Genomic DNA, 19618 nt, shown 5'->3' with positions numbered 1-19618 from the left:
GCTATTTCACCAAAAGAAAAGAGCCTTCCCATTCTCATCCGCCTGCCACTACCCAGCATATGGTGGGTGGACTAATAGATGCTTTATGCATACTCCCATTATGGGTAAGGGTCAGGGGTGAATGAGAAGCTAGCTGGCCAATATATTTGATGTAACCTATCACCCCTGGCGAAAACATGCCCAGTGGAAAGGGGAGGGGTTAGAGTGTGTGTGTGCGCGTGCATGCGTATGTATGTACACCGTCTTCCACCCTTTCTATGATACAAACACTTCCTTCTACTCAATGTGGATAATCTCTATTACATTCCCTTCAACAAGGTACTTCTAGCTTTTACAAACCTTAATTAATTTAACCTTCCCAACTGCCTGTTCTTGTGTGTGTCCCCACGAATACTGTTTCTAAAACTTTACCCACTACTGATGCTAAACTCTCTGGCCTGCAGTTTCTAGAAATGTCCTTATCCTTTTCATGAACAAACCTGCCACTGTTACTGCAGTCTGTAATCTCAAAACCCTGAACCCCCTGTCTCCCTCATTGCTCAATCTCGAGACGATGAAGAAAATAGTTGCTATCTTGCTTCAGTTATAAAAAAAAGAACCTTTATGAAATAGTTTACCATGTAAGTTATTCACCAGGAGGAATCGAATAGCTACTGCCAATTCTGGCAATCAATCCTGCAGTTAGCAGGCATACCAGCCTGAAAATCCTTGACAGAGTCATCACTTCCCTGCCCTGGATGTGTTGTACCACAGCACTGCACTTGCGTTGGAAAATAAATATTATTATTTGAAATATTATATGAAGCTTCAAATCCCTTATTGATCGATAATCCTGGAATGTTTCTACATGATTCTGACACAGAGTGCATCATAATACAGTGCCAGCAAAAGCTGAAGATTTACAATATTGACGTGATCCTAACTAATAAGACTATAATAGACTGCGAGAGTGTTTCTTCACTATTGAACACTATATAAATCTAAGTACCTTTATCTAGGCGTAGTCTTGCTTTACCCCAATTGGCTGAATGTCACTGAAATTTCGTTACGCAAAGACACACAGTGCATATTATGTCCAGTCATCATTTTATGAATGTATTGTAAGAGGGCATTCTTCCAAAGCACCGAACAAAGAAGGCGATTAATCTTTCAATTTTTTGTAACAGTAATTGATTTATTTAAAATAACTCGTGTGTAAAAGATGTAATTCCAGCCCTAGTTGAGAGTTTATAGTTAGTACGCTGTTCATTTTGTCAATATAACACAGCTAGAATGTACAACTCACAGCTAGAATGTACAACTGCATACTGATGTTGTATGATCCATTCCTCCTTCTCAGCCCTTGCAACATAATTGAAAAGTAACTCCTGCTTGACACCAACGAAAGGCTATTTTCTTAACCTTTTCGGCATTTTTAATTCTGAAAACCTATCTAAAAATGAAAAATGTTTTGCGTATGCTGCCTAAAACCATTAGTTTTCTGAGAAAATCATTAATGTTGCATGACAGCATTTCAGCTTATTGATGACGTCTTTATATTTTAGTTTATCTGATGCATACTTTTAAAATGTACCTTTTGCTCTTGTATTTTTCCTTCCCTGCCACCTTGCACACCAACAAAAATGTGCTACTTTACCATGCAAGCTGGAGTAGCTGCAGTAGCACACTCTCACCCAACTTGATGCAGTAATGCATCTGTCATGATACCTTGCTTAAAGTGACATTAATGCACCATGTAATGTTGTTATAAGGCTGTTTGGTTCTACACTTTTGGGGGAAAAATATCTTGAACTGCTTATAATGTACTTAATTCAATGCTCCAAATTACTTGCAGATAATAACCTGAGTGGCACCTTCATGTTAGCTCAACATACTCTGTCCAGCTAATAGTTCAACTTTAGAAAGATAGAGGCTGCATTTATATGGCTCAGTGCTTTTCAAGTAGTCACAGTATCACAATTTGACAGTGATCATTATGCCTTACTGAAAGCCTATTCAGGAACAATGCGTTGGAGAATTAGCTTAAAAAAATCTTCCCTATTGTAACAACATCAAAGGAAATATTTTACTTTATATAACCGTGGGTGCATAAAGATTGGTCCCACTCCATCACTAAACCAGTAAAATCTGTAATTGGGTAATGTTGGTTCTTCGGATTTTATCCCCAAATTGCATTCGATGTGTTTGCAGCAGCCCTGTTTAATTATTTTGTCATACGTGTCAAATTCCCCTATAATTTAAAACAAAATGGAAGTACATTTCAAGCTTCAGAAATTTGATTTATTTCAAGGGAGTTATGAAGTATTTCCTCACCAGAAAATTATCAGTCATGTTTAATCATTTAACTGAAGAATCCCGACAGTGCAGAAGGAGGCCATTCGGCCCATCGAGTCTGCACTGACCACATTCCCACCCAGGCCCTGTTCCCAAAATGTATTGATTGTTAAATTCCACATATTTACCCTGCTAATCCCCCTGACACTAGGGTCAATTTAACCTGGCCAACCAACCTAACCCGCACATCTTTGGACTGTGGGAGGAAACTGGAGCACCCGAAGGAAACCCACGCAGACCCAGGGAGAATGTGCAAACTCCACACCAGGTGACAGTGACCCAAGGCCAGAATTGAACCTGGGTCCCTGGTGTTGTGAGGCACCAGTGCTAACCATTGTGCCACCATGTGACTTGTTGAAGATGGCTGGATTGTGAATCATTTAAAAGGCTTCATCCTGTCCTTTTGTAGCCTATTGTGTGCTTAACACTGGCTCATAGAGGTTTACAGCGTGGAAACAGGCCCTTCGGCCCAGCTAGTCCCAATTGCCCACATTTGGCCCATATCCCTCTATATCCATCTTACCCATGTAACTGTCTAAATGCTTTTTAAAAAACAAAATTGTACCCGCCTCTGCTACTACTACTGGAAGCTTGTTCCAGACACTCCCCACCCTCTGTGAAAAAATTGCCCCTCTGGACACTTTTGTATCTCTCCTCTCTCACCTTAAACCTATGCCATCTAGTTTTAGACTCCCCTACCTTTGGGAAAAGATATTGACTATCTAGCTGATCTATGTCCCTCATTATTTGATAGACCTCTATAAGATCACCCTATGCTCCAGAGAAAAAAGTCCCAGTCTATCCAGCCTCTCCTTATAACTCAAACCATCAAGTCCCGGTAGTATCCTAGTAAATCTTTTCTGCACTCTTTCTAATTTAATAATATCCTTTCTATAATAGGGTGAGCAGAACTGTACACAGTATTCCAAATGTGTCCTTACCAATATCTTGTACAACTTCAACAACTCCCAACTCCTGTATTCAATGTTCTGACCAATGAAACCAAGCATGCTGAATGCCTTTTTCACCACTCTGTCCACCTGTGACTCCACTTTCAAGGAGCTATGAACATGTACCCTAGATCTCTTTGTTCTGTAACTCTCCCCAAAGCCCAAGCATTAACTGAGTAAGTCCTGCCCTGGTTTAATCTACCAAAATGCACCACCTCGCATTTATCTAAATTAAATTCCATCTGCCATTTGTCAGCCCACTGGCCCAATTGATCAAGATCCCATTGAAATCCGAGATAACCTTCTTCACTGTCTACTGTGCCACCAATCTTGGTGTCAGCTGCAAACCATGCTTCCTATATTCTCATCTAAATCATTAATATAAATGACAAATAACAGTGGACCCAATACTGATCCCTGAGGCACACCGCTAGTCACAGGCCTCCAGTTTGAAAAACAACCCTCTACAACCAACATCTGGCTTCTGTCAAGAGTTTTAACAACACCAGGTTAAAGTCCAACAGGTTTATTTGGTAGCAAATACCATTAAAACTGTTCTCTTACTGTGTTTCCCCTAGTCCAACGCCAGCATCTCCACATTCTGTCATCAAGCCAGATTTGTATCCAATTAGCTACCTCGCCCTGGATCCCGTGAGATTTAACCTTATGCAACAACCTACCATGCGGTACCTTGTCAAAGGCCTTGCTAAAGTCCAAATAAGATAACATAAACTGCACTGTCCTCATCTATCTTCTTGGTTACCCCTTCAAAAAACTCAATCAAATTTATGAAACATGCTTTTCCACTCACAAAGCCATGCTGATTGTCCCTAATCACTCCTTGCCTCTCTAAATGCCTGTAGATCCTGTCTCTCAAAATACCTTCCAACAATTTACCCACCACAGATGTAAGCCTCCCTGGCCTGTAGTTCCCAGGCTTTACCCTGCAGCCCTTTTTAAACAAAGGCACAATCTTCAGGCCTGTGACTATCGATGATTCAAATCTCTCTGCTAGGGGACCCGCAATTTCCTCCCTAGTCTCCCACAATGACCTGGGATACACTTCATCAGGACCGGGGGGATTTATCTACCTTGATGCGCTTTAAGACTTCCAGCACCTCCTTTTCTGTAATATGTACGCTCCTCAAGACATCACTATTTGTTTCCTCAAGTTCCCTAACATCCATGCTTTTCTCAACAGTAAATACTGATGAGAAATATTCATTTAGGATCTCACTCATCTCTTGTGGATCCGTACATAGATGACTTTGTTGATCCTTAAGAGGCTTATTCTCTCTCTTGTTACTCTTTTGCCCTTTATGTATTTGTAGAAGCTCTTTGGATTCTCCTTTGCCTTGTCTGCCAAAACAATCTCGTGTCCCCTTTTTGCCCTCCTGATTTCTCTCTTAACTCTACTCCTGCACCCCCTATACTCTTCAAGGACTCCACCCTACCTTCCTCCTGAGATGGTTGTTTCTGGTCTCAGTGCACAATCAATTTGACAGCTTCTTTAAAAACAACAATTTGCAATCTATTAGCACTTTATCACTTCCAGCCAATGTCACAATGGGCCGAGATGCATAGTATGGTTTATGTTTACAAAGCACAATAACTGCCAGTCTGACATTCTGCTGATGTGAGAAATTAGTCATTTGACTTCCTAGGAAATCTGGTTTCCCAAGTCTGATTTTATTCAATCTAGTTTGAAGAATTATGGGGCTGAGCATGAAAAAACTTTGTCTCACTTTATTTCAAAACAAAAAGCAAATCTATGGCTTCTACTGGTTAAAACAACCTTGCAGATCCTGTCAACGTAATTAATCATTTCACAATTACTAATGCTGGAGTAATAATGGAGAGATACCTATAACAGGTACAACAGGTGATCAAGAAGGCAAATGGGATGTTGGCCTATATTGCGAGGGGGATAGAATATAAAAGCAGGGATGTCTTGATGCACCTGTACAGGGCATTGGTGAGGCCGCAGCTGGAATACTGTGTGCAGTATTGGTCCCCTTATATGAGGAAGGATATATTGGCATTGGAGGGAGTGCAGAGAAGGTTCACCAGGTTGATACCGGAGATGAGGGGTTTGGATTATGAGGAGAGGCTGAGGAGATTGGGTTTGTACTCGTTGGAGTTTAGAAGGATGAGGGGGGATCTTATGGAGACTTATAAGATAATGCGGGGGCTGGATAGGGTGGAGGCGGAGAGATTCTTTCCACTTAGTAAGGAAGTTAAAACTAGAGGATACAGCCTCAAAATAAAGGGGGGTCGGTTTAAGACAGAGTTGAGGAGGAACTTCTTCTCCCAGAGGGTGGTGAATCTCTGGAATTCTCTGCCCACTGAGGTGGTGGAGGCTACCTCGCTGAATATGTTTAAAGCGCGGATGGATGGATTCCTGAGCGGTAAGGGAATTAAGGGTTATGGGGATCAGGCGGGTAAGTGGTACTGATCCACGTCAGATCAGCCATGATCTTATTGAATGGCGGGGCAGGCTCGAGGGGCTAGATGGCCTACTCCTGCTCCTATTTCTTATGTTCTTATGTTCTTATGTAACTGTGCTTGATAGGTCGAGTTGCTCTATGTATGTTCTCTCCTATAGTTTAAATGGCAGAACCATAAAGGGTGTAGATACGCAGAGGGACCTGGGTGTGCAAGTCCACAGATCCTTGAAGGTGACGTCACAGGTGGAGAAGGTGGTGAAGAAGGCATATGGCATGCTTGCCTTTATAGGACGGGGCATAGAGTATAAAAGTTGGGGTCTGATGTTGCAGATGTATAGAACGTTGGTTCGGCCGCATTTGGAATACTGCGTCCAGTTCTGGTCGCCACACAACCAGAAGGACGTGGAGGCTTTGGAGAGAGTACAGTGGAGGTTTACCAGGATGTTGCCTGGTATGGAGGGGCTTAGTTATGAGGAGAGATTGGGTAAACTGGGGTTGTTCTCCCTGGAAAGACGGAGGATGAGAGGAGACTTAATAGAGGTGTATAAAATTATGAAAGGCATAGATAGGGTGAACGGTGGGAAGCTTTTCCCCAGGTCGGTGGTGACGTTCACGAGGGGTCATAGGTTCAAGGTGAAGGGGGGGAGGTTGAACACAGATATCAGAAGGACATATTTTACACAGAGGGTGGTGGGGGCCTGGAATGCGCTGCCAGGCAAGGTGGTGGAGGCGGACACACTGGGAATGTTTAAGACTTATCTAGACAGTCATATGAACGGAGTGGGAATGGAGGGATACAAAAGAATGGTCTAGTTTGGACCAGGGAGCAGCGCGGGCTTGGAGGGCCGAAGGGCCTGTACCTGTGCTGTATTGTTCTTTGTTCTTGTTCTTTGTTGGCCATGGTTTCTCTTGGTTCTTTTTATTGCCTGTGATGCCCACATCCCGAGAATCAAAGCTTGGCCAACCATCAATTCCATGAGAAGATAGTAACCTTCTTGATGTTGAGTGAATTAATAGTCCACTTTGGAAAACAGCTAAGAGTTCGCCACATTTGGTGTTATATAAACCAGATGGATTTAAAAAAAGGCAGTTTTCCTTTCCTAACAATAATATCCTGCATTTACATAGCACCTTTTAAGGAGGTAAAACTTTGTATTATTCTTCGTGGGATGTATGTGTCATTGACAAGGCAAGCATTTATTGCTCATCCCTAATTACCTTTTAAGAACCGTCACGTTGAACCGCTTCAAGTCCATTTGGTGTAGGAACACCCACAGTGCTTTTAGGAAGAGAGTTCCAGGATTTTGATCCAGCAACAATGATATAATTAGAAATCATGACAGTGTGGTGTGTAGCTTGGAGGGGATTTTGAAGGTGGTGGTGTTCCCATGCTTCTTGTCCTTGTAGGTGGTAGAGGTCATGGGTTTGGAAGGTGCTGTCAAAGGAGCTTTGGTGAGTTACTGCAGTGATTTGATTTGATTTATTATTGTCACGTGTTAACATACAGTGAAAAGTATTGTTTTTTGCACGCTATGCAGACAAAGCATACCGTTCATAGAGAGAAGGAAATGAGAGAATGCAGAATGTAGTGTTACTGTCATGGCTAGGGCGTAGAGAAAGATCAACTTAATGCAAGGTAAGTCCATTCAAAAGTTTGACAGGAAAGAAGCTGTTCTTGAGTTGGTTGGTACGTGACCTCAGACTTTTGTATCTTTTTCCCGAAGGAAGAAGGTGGAAGAGACAATGTCCGGGGTGCGTGGGGTCCTTAATTATGCTGGCTGCTTTGCCGAGGCAGCGGGAAGTGTAGACAGAGTCAATGGATGGGAGGCTGGTTTGCGTGATGGACTGGGCTACATTCATGACCTTTTGTAGCTCCTTGGGATCTTGGGCAGAGCAGGAGCCATACAAAGCTGTGATACAACCAGAAAGAATGCTTTCTATGGTGCATCCGTAAAAGTTGGTGAGAGTCGTAGCTGACATGCTGAATTTCCTTTGTCTTCTGAGAAAGTAGAGGCGTTGGTGGGCTTTCTTAACTATAGTGTCGGCATGGGAGGACCAGGACAGTTGGTGATCTGGACACCTAAAAACTTGAAGCTGTCGACCCTTTCTACTTCGTCCCCGTTGATGTAGACAGGGGCATTTTCTCCTTTACGCTTCCTGACGTTGATGACAATCTCCTTCGTTTTGTTGACAATGAGGGAGAGATTATTGTTGCTGCACCAGTTCACCAGATTCTCTATCTCATTCTTGTACTCTGTCTTGTCATTGTTTGAGATCCGACCCACTATGTGTGGTGTGGTCAGCAAACTTGAAAATCAAATTGGAGGGGAGTTTGGCCACACAGTTGTATTAGGAGTATAGCAGGGGGCTGAAAACACAGCCTTGTGGGGCACCAGTGTTGAGGATGATTGTGGAGGTGGTGTTGTTGCCTATCCTTACTGATTGTGGTCTGCGAGTTAGGAAGTTCAGGATCCAGTCGCAGAGGAAGGTGCCGAGACCCAGGTCACGGAGTTTGGAGATGAGTTTCGTGGCAATAATGGTGTTGAAGGCTGAGCTGTAGTCAATAAATAGGAGTGTGACATAGGTGTCCTTGTTATCTAGGTGCACCTTGTAGATGGTGCACACTGCTACCACTGTGCATCCATGGTGGAGGGAGTGAAGGTTTAAGGTGGTGGATGGGGTGCTGATCAAGTGGGCTGTTTCATCCTTGATGGTGTTGGGTTTCGTGTGCTATTGGAGCCACACTCACCTGAGCAAGTAGAAAGTATTCCATCGCTTCTGATTTGCATGCTGTAGATGGTCGACAGGGTTTGGAAAGTCAGGTGATGTGTTAGTTGCCAAAGAATTCCTAGCTTTGACCTGCTCTTGTTGCTTGTAGTATTTATGTGGTTGATCTAATTCAGCTTCTAGTCGATGATAATCCTCATGGATGTTAATGGTGGAGATTCAGCGATGGTAATGCCATTGAACGTCAAGGAGAGATGGCTGGATTCTCTCTTGTTGGAGATGGCCATTGTCTGACACTTGTGAGGCCCAAATATTACTTGCCACAGCACCAAGCCTGAATTGTATCCAGGTGTTACTGCATGAGCATTGACTGCTTCAGTATCTGAGGAATTGCAAATGGTGCAGAACATTGTGCGTTTTAGAGGCATGATGCAACAAATTTGACATGTTCTACATCGGGAGACATTAGGGCAGATGACTAAAAACTCGGTCAAATAAGAGCAAAGTGAGGTGGAAAGGTTTAGGGGGAGAATTCCAGATCTTAGGGCTAGGCAACTAAAGGCATGGTCACCAATGTTGGAACAATTAAAATCAGAGTTGCCCAAAAGGTGGAATTAGAGGAGCACAGATGTCCTGGAGGTTGTGAAACTGCAGGCGATTCAAGAAAATGAGGGGGGGAAAGAAGTGGAGATTGCGGTGGGGGCCAAAGACAATGGCTTCCGTCTTCCCAATGTTTATAACTGGGGGAAATTTCTGTTCATTCAGTACTGGATGCGATGTTGGATAAGTAGTTAGAGACTGTAAAGGATTCAAAAGAGGCGGTGGTGAGGTAGAACTCGATGTTATTAGCATACGTATGGAAGTTGAGGTTGCATAATGGCGTTGATGAGGTACAACATGTGGATGAGAAATAGGAATGGACCAAGGATAAATTCTTGGAGAACGCTAGAGGTGCAGGAATGAGAAAATAAACCATTGATGTAGATTCTGCAGTTAGTTAGTTAGTGCAGTCCAACCCAGCTGGATAATCATTTGATCAAACTGTGTCAGAGACTGCAGAAAGGTCAAGAAAGATAAGGAGGAATAATATGCCTTTTTCACAGTCACACCATGTGATTTAACAAGGCACATTAATGATTCAAATGTGTTTCATGACAATCTCGGAGCGCTGTCGTCAATTGTACTCCTACCAGTTTCCCATTTACTGCATGTGACTGTTTTAATGTTCATCAGTCACTGATTCGCATATCTTCTTCCTGGAGAACATTCATTGCTGCTTCTTCATGCTGAAGAAAATTTCACATGTTAGAACATTGTGACCAATTAGAACAGTTTATTTTGATCAAAGCTCAGGTTCTGGTGAATAAGGTCCAGGATAGTTCAATAAAAATAATCATTTCATGAAGTTCAAAGATAACACACCGCCGTTGTTGGTGTGCCTTCTCAATCTTCCTTTGTAGAATAGTGTAAACCAGTGAAAGGTAATTCAGTCTGGCAGACCACAATGTGAATACTCTCTTCAAGCCTTAATCATGTTTTACACCAGACAACAGAGTGGTTAGTCCTATATGGTAGGATGGTTTTATGGGCTCCCACCATCCATATGATGTGGTTAAGCACACCTATCAGACAGAGCATCACACAGAATTTGGAGCTCGATTCATTGTCTCCCATGGGATTTAAACTCTCCATCTTCTCACTCTGGCAGCTCTGCCAAAGCTTAAGTGATGTCGTTAATTGGCAATAGTTAAATTATGAGCTTAGCCAGACTCAAAGAGAGATCAAATGAGTTTGTTTATTGGAATAAGATTATTAAATCCGATTGCTTAAACTGCTTTGAAATATCTCAGTGTCATAATCCATTTTCAAACCTGCCCACAGTGCTTTTCCTTTGGGGTTGCTAATAGGAAATTCAGTAAGATATTGCTGATTGTATTCCTCACTAAACCAGCAGTGAAGAGGAGCTGCTTCCTGATACTGTGTGCCAATTTGCTTGGGTGGTGTGGAGCGGTTGCAAAACATTTTGTTCTGGTTATTCAACTTCCGTTTTTAAATATTATTTTCAGCTGAAACCATTATTTTCTAATGTTGATGTTTTTGTCTTTGCATCCATGCATTCTTTAGCTATGAGGATAACAGGCCCTTCATCAAGTAAGAATGATCTGAATGGCTTACAAACGTCATGTTGTGTGGCCTTTTGAGATGTACTAAAACTTGGCCCCATCTGTAATACTTTTCTTCATTGTATCTTTTGTCATTTGCATAGAGACGGAAGAGCAAACTGTGTGGAGAACCAGTAAATTTATTTAGATATTCACGTTTGCTGAGCTGCTTAGCAACCCAGGATTGATTTAGCTAAGTTGCTTTCCAACATATTCATAAGATCTATTGCTTTAGTCAAGAAATGGATTATTAAGGATATACTACAAACCATTTTTTAAATACAGTGCATTATGGGAGCCACATTCAATACCTTCAGGGATCCGTTGGATTAATGCTTACGTTTCAACAGGGCAAGAAAGAATCAACAGTTTAGAATTTCCCATCTCACTTTGATATTTCTTAATGTGGACCTGGATATGGTTTCATTATAAAACTAGTAAAGTCTGTTGAGCTTGTAATTAATGCAGAGCACAATGATAAGCAACAAATTAAGCAATAAATTCCTGTGTTGTGTTTGGGTACAGCTCGGAAATGTATTTTGCTGTGCCTAACACATTGCATAATTGAATCAAAATGAAGATCCATTTAAGGTAAATATGTATTTTTCTGAACAGTAATTGAATGTGAAAAACTGAAGGCTTAAAAAATCAATTGTGTTTGCAATTTTTTCAGTCTACACCAAGACACTAGAAGCAATGATATTCTCAAAGCAAGAGGCTATAGTTTTCTCAAAAATGGAAGAGACTGCAATGTTCCAGAGAATACTGACTGGATTAATAATTTCAGTTTGTTCTTCTGGTGAAGAGTCCTCTCCTTTGTTATCATTCCCATTCCATGGCAGGAATGATCTTTACTCTGCATTGCTGTGGCATTTTTTTCTTTCACTGCTAATAATAGAACAAGCTCCATAAATTTCTATTACTTTGTTCCGCTAATGTTTTGTCATGTTCCTTCTGTTCTTCTGTCTTGAATTTCTGGGGTCAGAGGTTGGAATGAGGGAGTTGGGGGGGAGAGGGGGGTGGGTGGTTGCTGCAGGTGCAGGTGTTGAAGGAAGGAAGAGAAATGTGATATGTTTCCTGACGGCATTGCTGCAATTTATAAACTCTGATCTAAATTCATGGAACCATGTTTGACTGATGGTTTCATTAGCTGAAAGCTACTCTTAAAAAGTGATTAATCTACTACAAATGATGCTACTAAGTTTTATTGTGCTTCCTGGATTTATTGTGCCATTTTGTTTTACATCTGTAAAATGCAAAATCAAATATGTAAAAACTTCTGTTCTTTCTGCAAGTTTTAAACAATTGTATAAGGAAATGACAATTTGTTCTGGATCAGCAAATATACATTGTGTAATTGTGAGTCTTGATAAAATGATCCACATATATCAATGATAGGAAGACAATGAAATGTAATTTGAAATTTTCTTTATAGTTGGGGTTCTAAAGAAGAAAAACTTGGTTGAGAGTAGGCATTTCTTAGAAAAATGTGCAACCATATTGAATGACTTTTTTTTCCATTCTTTGCAGATCATGGGTCATAGGGGCCATAGCTCTCCTTTGCCTCCTTGGACTAACTTGGGCTTTTGGACTTATGTTCATTAATGAAAGCACTGTTATCATGGCATATCTCTTCACCATTTTCAACTCACTGCAGGGAATGTTTATATTCATTTTCCACTGTGTCCTCCAGAAGAAGGTTAGTTTTGTATGTCATAGGAAAATATTACTAACTCTTGTGTGTTGGGGAGGGGTATGAGAGATCTGCTAACTTCTCTTGATCTTCATAGTAATGGTTCTAATGTGTTATAATATCTCAGAAGTCGGTTGCTTTATTGCTCAGCAAGGAGACCAGCAAAGACTTGTCAGAGTTCATTAATTTTTCTATAGGCATTAATCTTTACCCTTTTTTTACTATCCTTAAATTGTCTTTACAGATTTGAGTGTTTATTGTTTAAACTCTGACCTTCTGAAGTCAGGAAATAGTATTTCAGAGTAATCAATTTTCTATTAATGGTTTAATGTGTATATGTCAGCACACAGATTATCTGCTCTGAAATATTTTGCAATAATGAGATCATTAAGATGAGAGGTTGCTGTCATAGAACATCAGTTTCGATGCAGAGATGGTACGAAAAGGTGGAAGTTATAAATTAAAAATCAAGCCGAAGTAAGAAGATTCTTTCCACGCCACAAGACTTTAAAACTTCAGAACATTTAATGATTTTGAATATTGGATCTACTGTCCATGTGTTACACAAAAATATCCGACATGTTTAAATCAACTGATAAGATGGGGACAATTCTTGTACTGACTTGGTGGCTCTGTAACCTCTTACAATGTGTTACAATAAATGGAATGTTTGGGACGGCGTTTCCATTTGAAGTACACATGGTAAAATGTATCCAGAATTCACTGGACACTGACCCTGTCTTACAGAGTTGCACCCAAGTTTCAACTCAAAAATTTAACAGAAAAACCTACCCCACTTGGCCCATCGAGTCTGCACCAACCACAATCCCACCCAGGCCCTACCCCCATATCCCTACATATTTACCTGCTAATCCCTCTAACCTATGCATCTCAGGGGCAATTTTTTAGCATGGCCAATCGATCTAACCCGCACATCTTTGGACTGTGGGAGGAAACCAGAGCACCCGGAGGAAACCCGCGCAGACACGAGGAGAATGTGCAAACTCCACACAGACAGTGACCCAAGCCAGGAATCGAACCCAGGTCCCTGGAGCTGTGAAGCAATCAGTGAAGTCAATTTGTGTTATTGATCATAATTGATTATTAACTGGAATATGGCTGATAGGGCCTCAAGGTATTTGAATTTAAAATAATTTAAGCTGAAAATTTGTTCAAGTAATTGCTGAAGATGAAGAAACATCCAATCAATGGTTTAAATTGACTACTGGTCACAGGTCTCGTGTACCAATTGACTGAATTTGAACTAATTTAAATTGAATTTAAAGTAATTGTAGCATCAGTATGAGAAACAGATTGGAGTGAGATTTCAATTAACTCCTGGTCACTACAGATGCAGGTCTTTAACAATGGATTAATGTCTGCGAGGCAGAGAATTTGGGCATAATGTGATAAACATCCCTGAATGGGCACAATTAGCAGAAACTGCCAAACCCATCCTGGGACTGTGGTAAGCTGAGATTGATTTGGGCAAATGGACTTTGAATTAGCACACTAGATTGCTCCAATTTCCACATTTTCTTTTGCTCCATTTCATTCTGCCCACATTGCACTATTCCATGGAAGAAATCATGCAGAAAAACTGGGGCCCATAACTTTCCGGCTGTTCATGTCGGCAGGATCATCTGACCCAGCTGATAATTTTCCTGGTTGCATGGGATGCAGTCAATGGGAAATCCCATTGACAGTGGCAGGACCACAAGATCCCACCACTGACAAACAGTATGTCGTCTCCTACTGAGAAACACACTGTGGGGAGGCCAGCGACCACCCACCCCACCCCCCTCATCACCACCACTCTGGACATACTTTCTTCAGCTGAACTAAAAGGCACCACAAATAATTCACTACTAATGTATACAGTATCAAATAGTACACTTTCAGTGAGCTTTAAACTTCCTATCATTTAACTCTCCGCATACTACAGGATACATTCCGATAGTTCCTAATTCGATTGTGTTAATGGCCATGTGTAATAACTGATCTACTCGAGAATGCATCTGCCTGTATGAGGCATGCTATTTATATGAATGCAAAACAATTTTCTAACACCTGTGAAGCACATTTTGAAATCATTTGTCTCTAACCAAATTCATGTTCAAATTCTGTTTGCTTATCCCATGAAAAAAAATTGCTCTTAATATTTAGATGAAATGGATGTGGGGACCATGCCCAAAAACAAACATTCAATTCTCCAATGCACAGTCCACTCTTGGACTAGGTTGTATGCTTATTACGGAATTCAAATCATTTCTGCAACAATATCAACTTACATTTGTAATGCACCTTTAATGAAATGAAACATCCCAAAGCACTTCACAGGAGCAAACAGAATATAATATTGAGCCACATAAGAAGATAGTGGGTCAGACGACCAAAAGAGATATGTTTTAAGGAGGAAAGCAAGGTGGAGAGAAGAGGAGGGGAATTGCAGAGCTTGGTGCCTCGGGAAGTGAAGGCACAGCCAGCGGTGGTGGTGTATTTATGATTGGGAATGTACAAGTGGCCAAAATTAGAAGAGCACAGATATCATGAAGGGTTGTGGGGTGAGTGAAAATTACAGGGATAAGGAGGAGAAATTATGTCCCTTTTATTGTGTATGAAAATGGATCACATCTTTTAATATTTGGCAACTCTTCACAGGTTGCTGGATGTTAAGTCATTTAGAATATTATAAGATTCATCTGTCACAATCTGATCCATAATTTAATAATTTCTCATGACAATAGAAGTGCTGCAGTTTGTTACTTGAAAGGTTAGTGGATATAACTATTTTTTCTGCCTCAATCAATTTCATTTCAAGTAACAGAACATCTTTGGCTATGTAACACTATGTAATTAAATAGGGAAGAAATAACAGCAGCAGGTTTCAAATAGGAGCCTAGATGTTGCCCTTTTCATCTACAAGCTTAAAGATAATCACAAATTTCTCTCCATGTATGCAGTTTGAATCTTCTGCAAGTATTTGCAAATGTTAGTAAATTCCTTACTGAGACATCCTTCAATGAGAACGTATTCAATTTACTATGAATTATATGCCTAATCCAATCATAAATTTCATTAGAATGCCTGTTGTTGCATGATCTTTGCTGCCTTATAACAGACACTTGCAATTCTTGGATTGCTGGAGATGGGCAATAAAAATCAGAATCCAGGTCATTCCCCATATCCTTCTAAACATAGAACTGCCCTGGAAACTGTTGCAGGATATGTTGCTTTTGTTTTTGCCTCCCACACCCCATGAAGACACTGGCCGCAATCTTACTATTTCACCCTGCCAGCCGATGGGCGGGACAATCTGGTAAGATCGCAAGAGAGCCAAGAAATCGAGTTCATGTCCAATTTCTCACTTCTCTCACCGGCATCGGATATCCAGCGAGATCAGACTTGCGCCCTATTGGTAGTAAAATTTAAATATTATAAGTGAGCCCGGGACGCAATCATCCGGTCTCACTTGCACTGCGGCCTTGCCAGGGCAGGTTCTCATTGACAACGATCATGTATGGTCCCGATCAACGGGGACCAGACATGATGGCCTCACAAGTAGGACTAAAGGCTATTGAGGCCGTCCCCGAGAGTTCTGGGGAGGAAGTGGAGGGGAAGCCCCTTGAGTGCCAACCTGGCAGTGCCCACTAGGCATACGGGGGGGGGGCGGGGTGGGGATCGGTTACAAATGCCAGAACACACTGCTCTGAGCATGAGCAATGGCCCCTCTTCTGCTGCTGCTAGCGACTGGCTTTCGGCCAGCATAGCGAACCCTTTCCCACTGCTGGCGAGAACCAGCTTTTGCTTTTTTTCAGTGAGGTAAGATTCCATTTTTAACTGACCTCAAAAAACAGTGCGAATTTCTCCTGTTTTCATGCTCATTTGGCACTTAGAATCTTTTTGGTAAGATCGTAGGGATATAGTTTCATGGATAGTATTGTGCACCCAGTAATGACCATCCTGCCCCAGTGTCACTTTCTCCCAATATGGGCAGGAGAGGCTGCGAACTTTGTAGAATTCCTCTTACTCGCCTCAAGGATGAAAATCCAGACCCATATTCTTGATCAAGAACGGACCACTTGGAGGTAACTGATGGATTATTTAAAGGTTTAATTTGTAAAGGTATTAGGTGACAAACACGTGTGGTGTCAGTAACTTTATTTAGCATATTGGTACTAATACAACTCAAGAATATTTGCACCCATCTTCCAGTTTTCATGTTAGTTTGGAACTTCAAATTTTTTTGGTAAGATTGCCCCTCTGAATCTTAAATGCCGCTTGTATGGCTGAATGTCTTACATTGTTCAGGGAAACATAGTACAAAGATTTCTTACATTCATCACATGCCTTACTTAAGTCAAACTGAGCTTGGCTTCAAATTTGGATTCAGCAAGTTTCAACAATGCAGCAGCACTTCCATTAGTTTTTCACAAGATTGGGACCAATTTTTATACTTTCCACAAAGTTAAATATTTTCCCCCATTTGAGCAATAGGCTTAAAAAAGATAAATGTATCAGGAATGAGGTGTAAGCAATATAAGCAGCATCTTGCCTCCAGTGGGTTTGTAGACCATACAATCATAGAATCTGTACAGTGCAGAAGAGGCCATTCAGTCCATCGAGTCTGCACTGACTCTCTGACAGAGTAACTTATCCAGACTCTCTTCCCCCATCCTATCCCCACAATCCCATACATTTGCCATGGATAATCCCCTTAACAACACATCTTTGGACACTAAGGGACAATCAAGTATATCCAATCCATCTAACCTGCACATTTTGAACTGTGGGGAGGAAACCAGAGCACCCGGAGGAAACCCACACAGACACTGGGAGAATGTGCAAACTCCACACGGACGGTCACCCGGGCCCAGAATTGACCACAGGTTTCTGGAGCTGTGAGGGAGTGCTGTTTCCGGTGAGAAAACCGATGTGAACATGCCAGTTTACTCTCTAGATTTTACTGCACTCTGTCAAAAACAATATCAAGGGGGTGTGTTGCACACTGCATGCAGGGGGGAGGGCAGGAGCCTGAACCCGCTGGCAAAAAACCAGCCGCACTGAAATCAGGATGTCTTGATCATAACCTGAGTAAATCTCCCCAGCCCGCACAGAGGTCTCGGGGCTCCCCTCCCCACCTCCAATTGGAGTCGGTACTTCTTTTCCACCGCACCCCCTCCCCCTAATTATCTCTCACGCCCACTCCCTCCCCACCGCCAATGGTCATCACTGGCAACCCCAGCTCCTCCCTCTGCTCCCAGGCATCACCACATCTCAATGAATCCGCCCTCGTGTGGCTCTTACTGAAGTCCCCCTTGGCACTGGTTGGCACTGCCAAACTGTGCGAAATGGCAGTGCCAGGGTACTGCCTGGCCATGTCCCTCTCCCTCAGAGGTTCTACACATCTTTACACTCCCAGGAGTCCCCCATGACATGTTCACATCTATGTGAACTCGTTGTAAATTGCACCAACGTGACATCACATCGACATCAGGTCAAAATATAGCGAGGGAGTCACTATCCCGCAGGGTTAATTATATTAAAATGAATTCAAATGCATGTAAATCAGGTTCACGTCTGTAATGGGCATGAACCAAATGACATCACCAGCGATGGACATAGAAGGTCTGAGATCGCAATCTCACCGGCGAGATCTGCAACTACAGGATCTTGAGTCCTCACTGTCATTCATATGGACGGCGAGCGTGGGCTCAAGATTGCCCCCACTATTGTCAAACGTTGTTTAGTAATCTAATGAAAGAGCAGGAAAACCATTCTTCTCGTGTTAAACCTCTCATCTGATATTGTTTCAAATGAGACCAAGGAACAAGTTTATAATAACAAGAGGGTTGATGCATTTTGTTGTAATATTTGGCAAAAACAAATTAATTCAATTTCTCGTCCCTTCCTCTTAGTCTTTTCAAATAATTAAATCTATTCATTTTTAAAATCATGCAGGTACTTGTAAAGCATTCTATTTTCCAATAATGCTCAGTGTGAAAATGTTTTCATAACACGCTGTCTACTTTAAGGAAACTAACCATAGTACAATCCTAATAATCTGTATTGTTGACCTGAGTTAATGGGGTAATGATGGAGGTAGTACTTCATTTCTCTTGGGCAAGAGGAGGAAATGATTGACGTGGGCCTACTTCTGTTCACTTTCCACAAGCCTCAGAGACTTAGTGTGTGCACACATACATCTATTGGTAAAAGCTCCTTTGTAATTTGATAAAAAACCACCCTCTCTAACTTCTATATTAGATATAGCTCTTGGGCCAAGGGGATTAAGGGATATGGGCGGAAGGCGGGATCAGGATATTGAATTTGATGATCAGCCATGATCAAAATCAGAGGCAGAGCAGGCTCAAAGGGCTGAATGGTCTATTGCTTCTTCTATTTTCTATATTTCTGTATTAGTTTCGTATATAACTTTAGTGAGGTACAAAGGACAATCCTGTATGCAAATTTCTATTCCAACATGTGAAAACTAGAGAGGATGGGAATGGCAAAACAGGCTTCATTACATTAACCAATGCCCAGGTATTGAACTTGAGAAATAATTCTCAAGGCAGCAAAGAAATCCTGAATTTTGCTTGTATTCATTTACTATAGAAAGAAAGATTGTGATGGGCTTTGCATGGACTCAATATATCATAACATGCCCAAATGATATATTGCAGTATCTCTTCAGCAATCATATCATTTCAATACTGGTTTAAAATGTTCATAGTGGCCTTTGAAAATAGTAATCATTTGAAAATCATAATACTTCATTAATGATGCCACAGTGATCCCTGTAAGCATCATTGTATTTTCAGGATGTGGTCATTGACAGCCGTTGCTGGAACAAGAGCTGACAAGAACAGGCAACTGAAGTGAAACAATAGGGTTATATAAGAAGTTAACTGGGAGCAATCTCAAGCCTGTAATCTTGGAATTCAGATGCTGATGAACTAGAACAGCCAATCCGAGCAAAGTCTTTCAGCTAGACTGCTGTCTTCAAAACACCAAGAGACAGTCTGAATATAATATATCAGGCAATGGGGGTGTCTATTTTTAATGACATAAGAGGAAATCCAGCATAAATTCAGTGCACAATATCGTCAAGTTCAGTATCACTATCTTCAATGGGGCTCCACAATGATGAAGAATGAACTGTTAAGAAGCTTCACTGCTATGTATATAATAAGTAATGTGTTAGATTAAGGGTTTCAACAATCAATAAAAATTGCTTATGGTCATTTATGTTATAATTTAGATCCCTGTTGTTTAATATATTTATAATTTATTCAGCTCTTG

The 19618-nt window shown here is 41.4% G+C and overlaps 1 protein-coding gene across 3 annotated transcripts in view; it reads left to right on the top strand.

Moving 5' to 3' along the window:
* LOC144494796 (adhesion G protein-coupled receptor L3-like) overlaps positions 1–19618 on the top strand; it is a 978643-nt gene that overhangs the window by 853355 nt on the left and 105670 nt on the right. For all 3 annotated transcript variants that reach the window (XM_078214147.1, XM_078214145.1, XM_078214146.1), the window contains one exon: positions 12151–12319. In XM_078214147.1, the coding sequence (XP_078070273.1) occupies positions 12151–12319 (169 nt within the window). The remainder of the gene's footprint in view (positions 1–12150; positions 12320–19618) is intronic.

This window comes from Mustelus asterias, chromosome 6 (assembly GCF_964213995.1).
Source record: "Mustelus asterias chromosome 6, sMusAst1.hap1.1, whole genome shotgun sequence".
NCBI classification, from domain to species: domain Eukaryota; kingdom Metazoa; phylum Chordata; class Chondrichthyes; order Carcharhiniformes; family Triakidae; genus Mustelus; species Mustelus asterias.
This window is presented reverse-complemented; position numbering and strand designations above follow the sequence as displayed.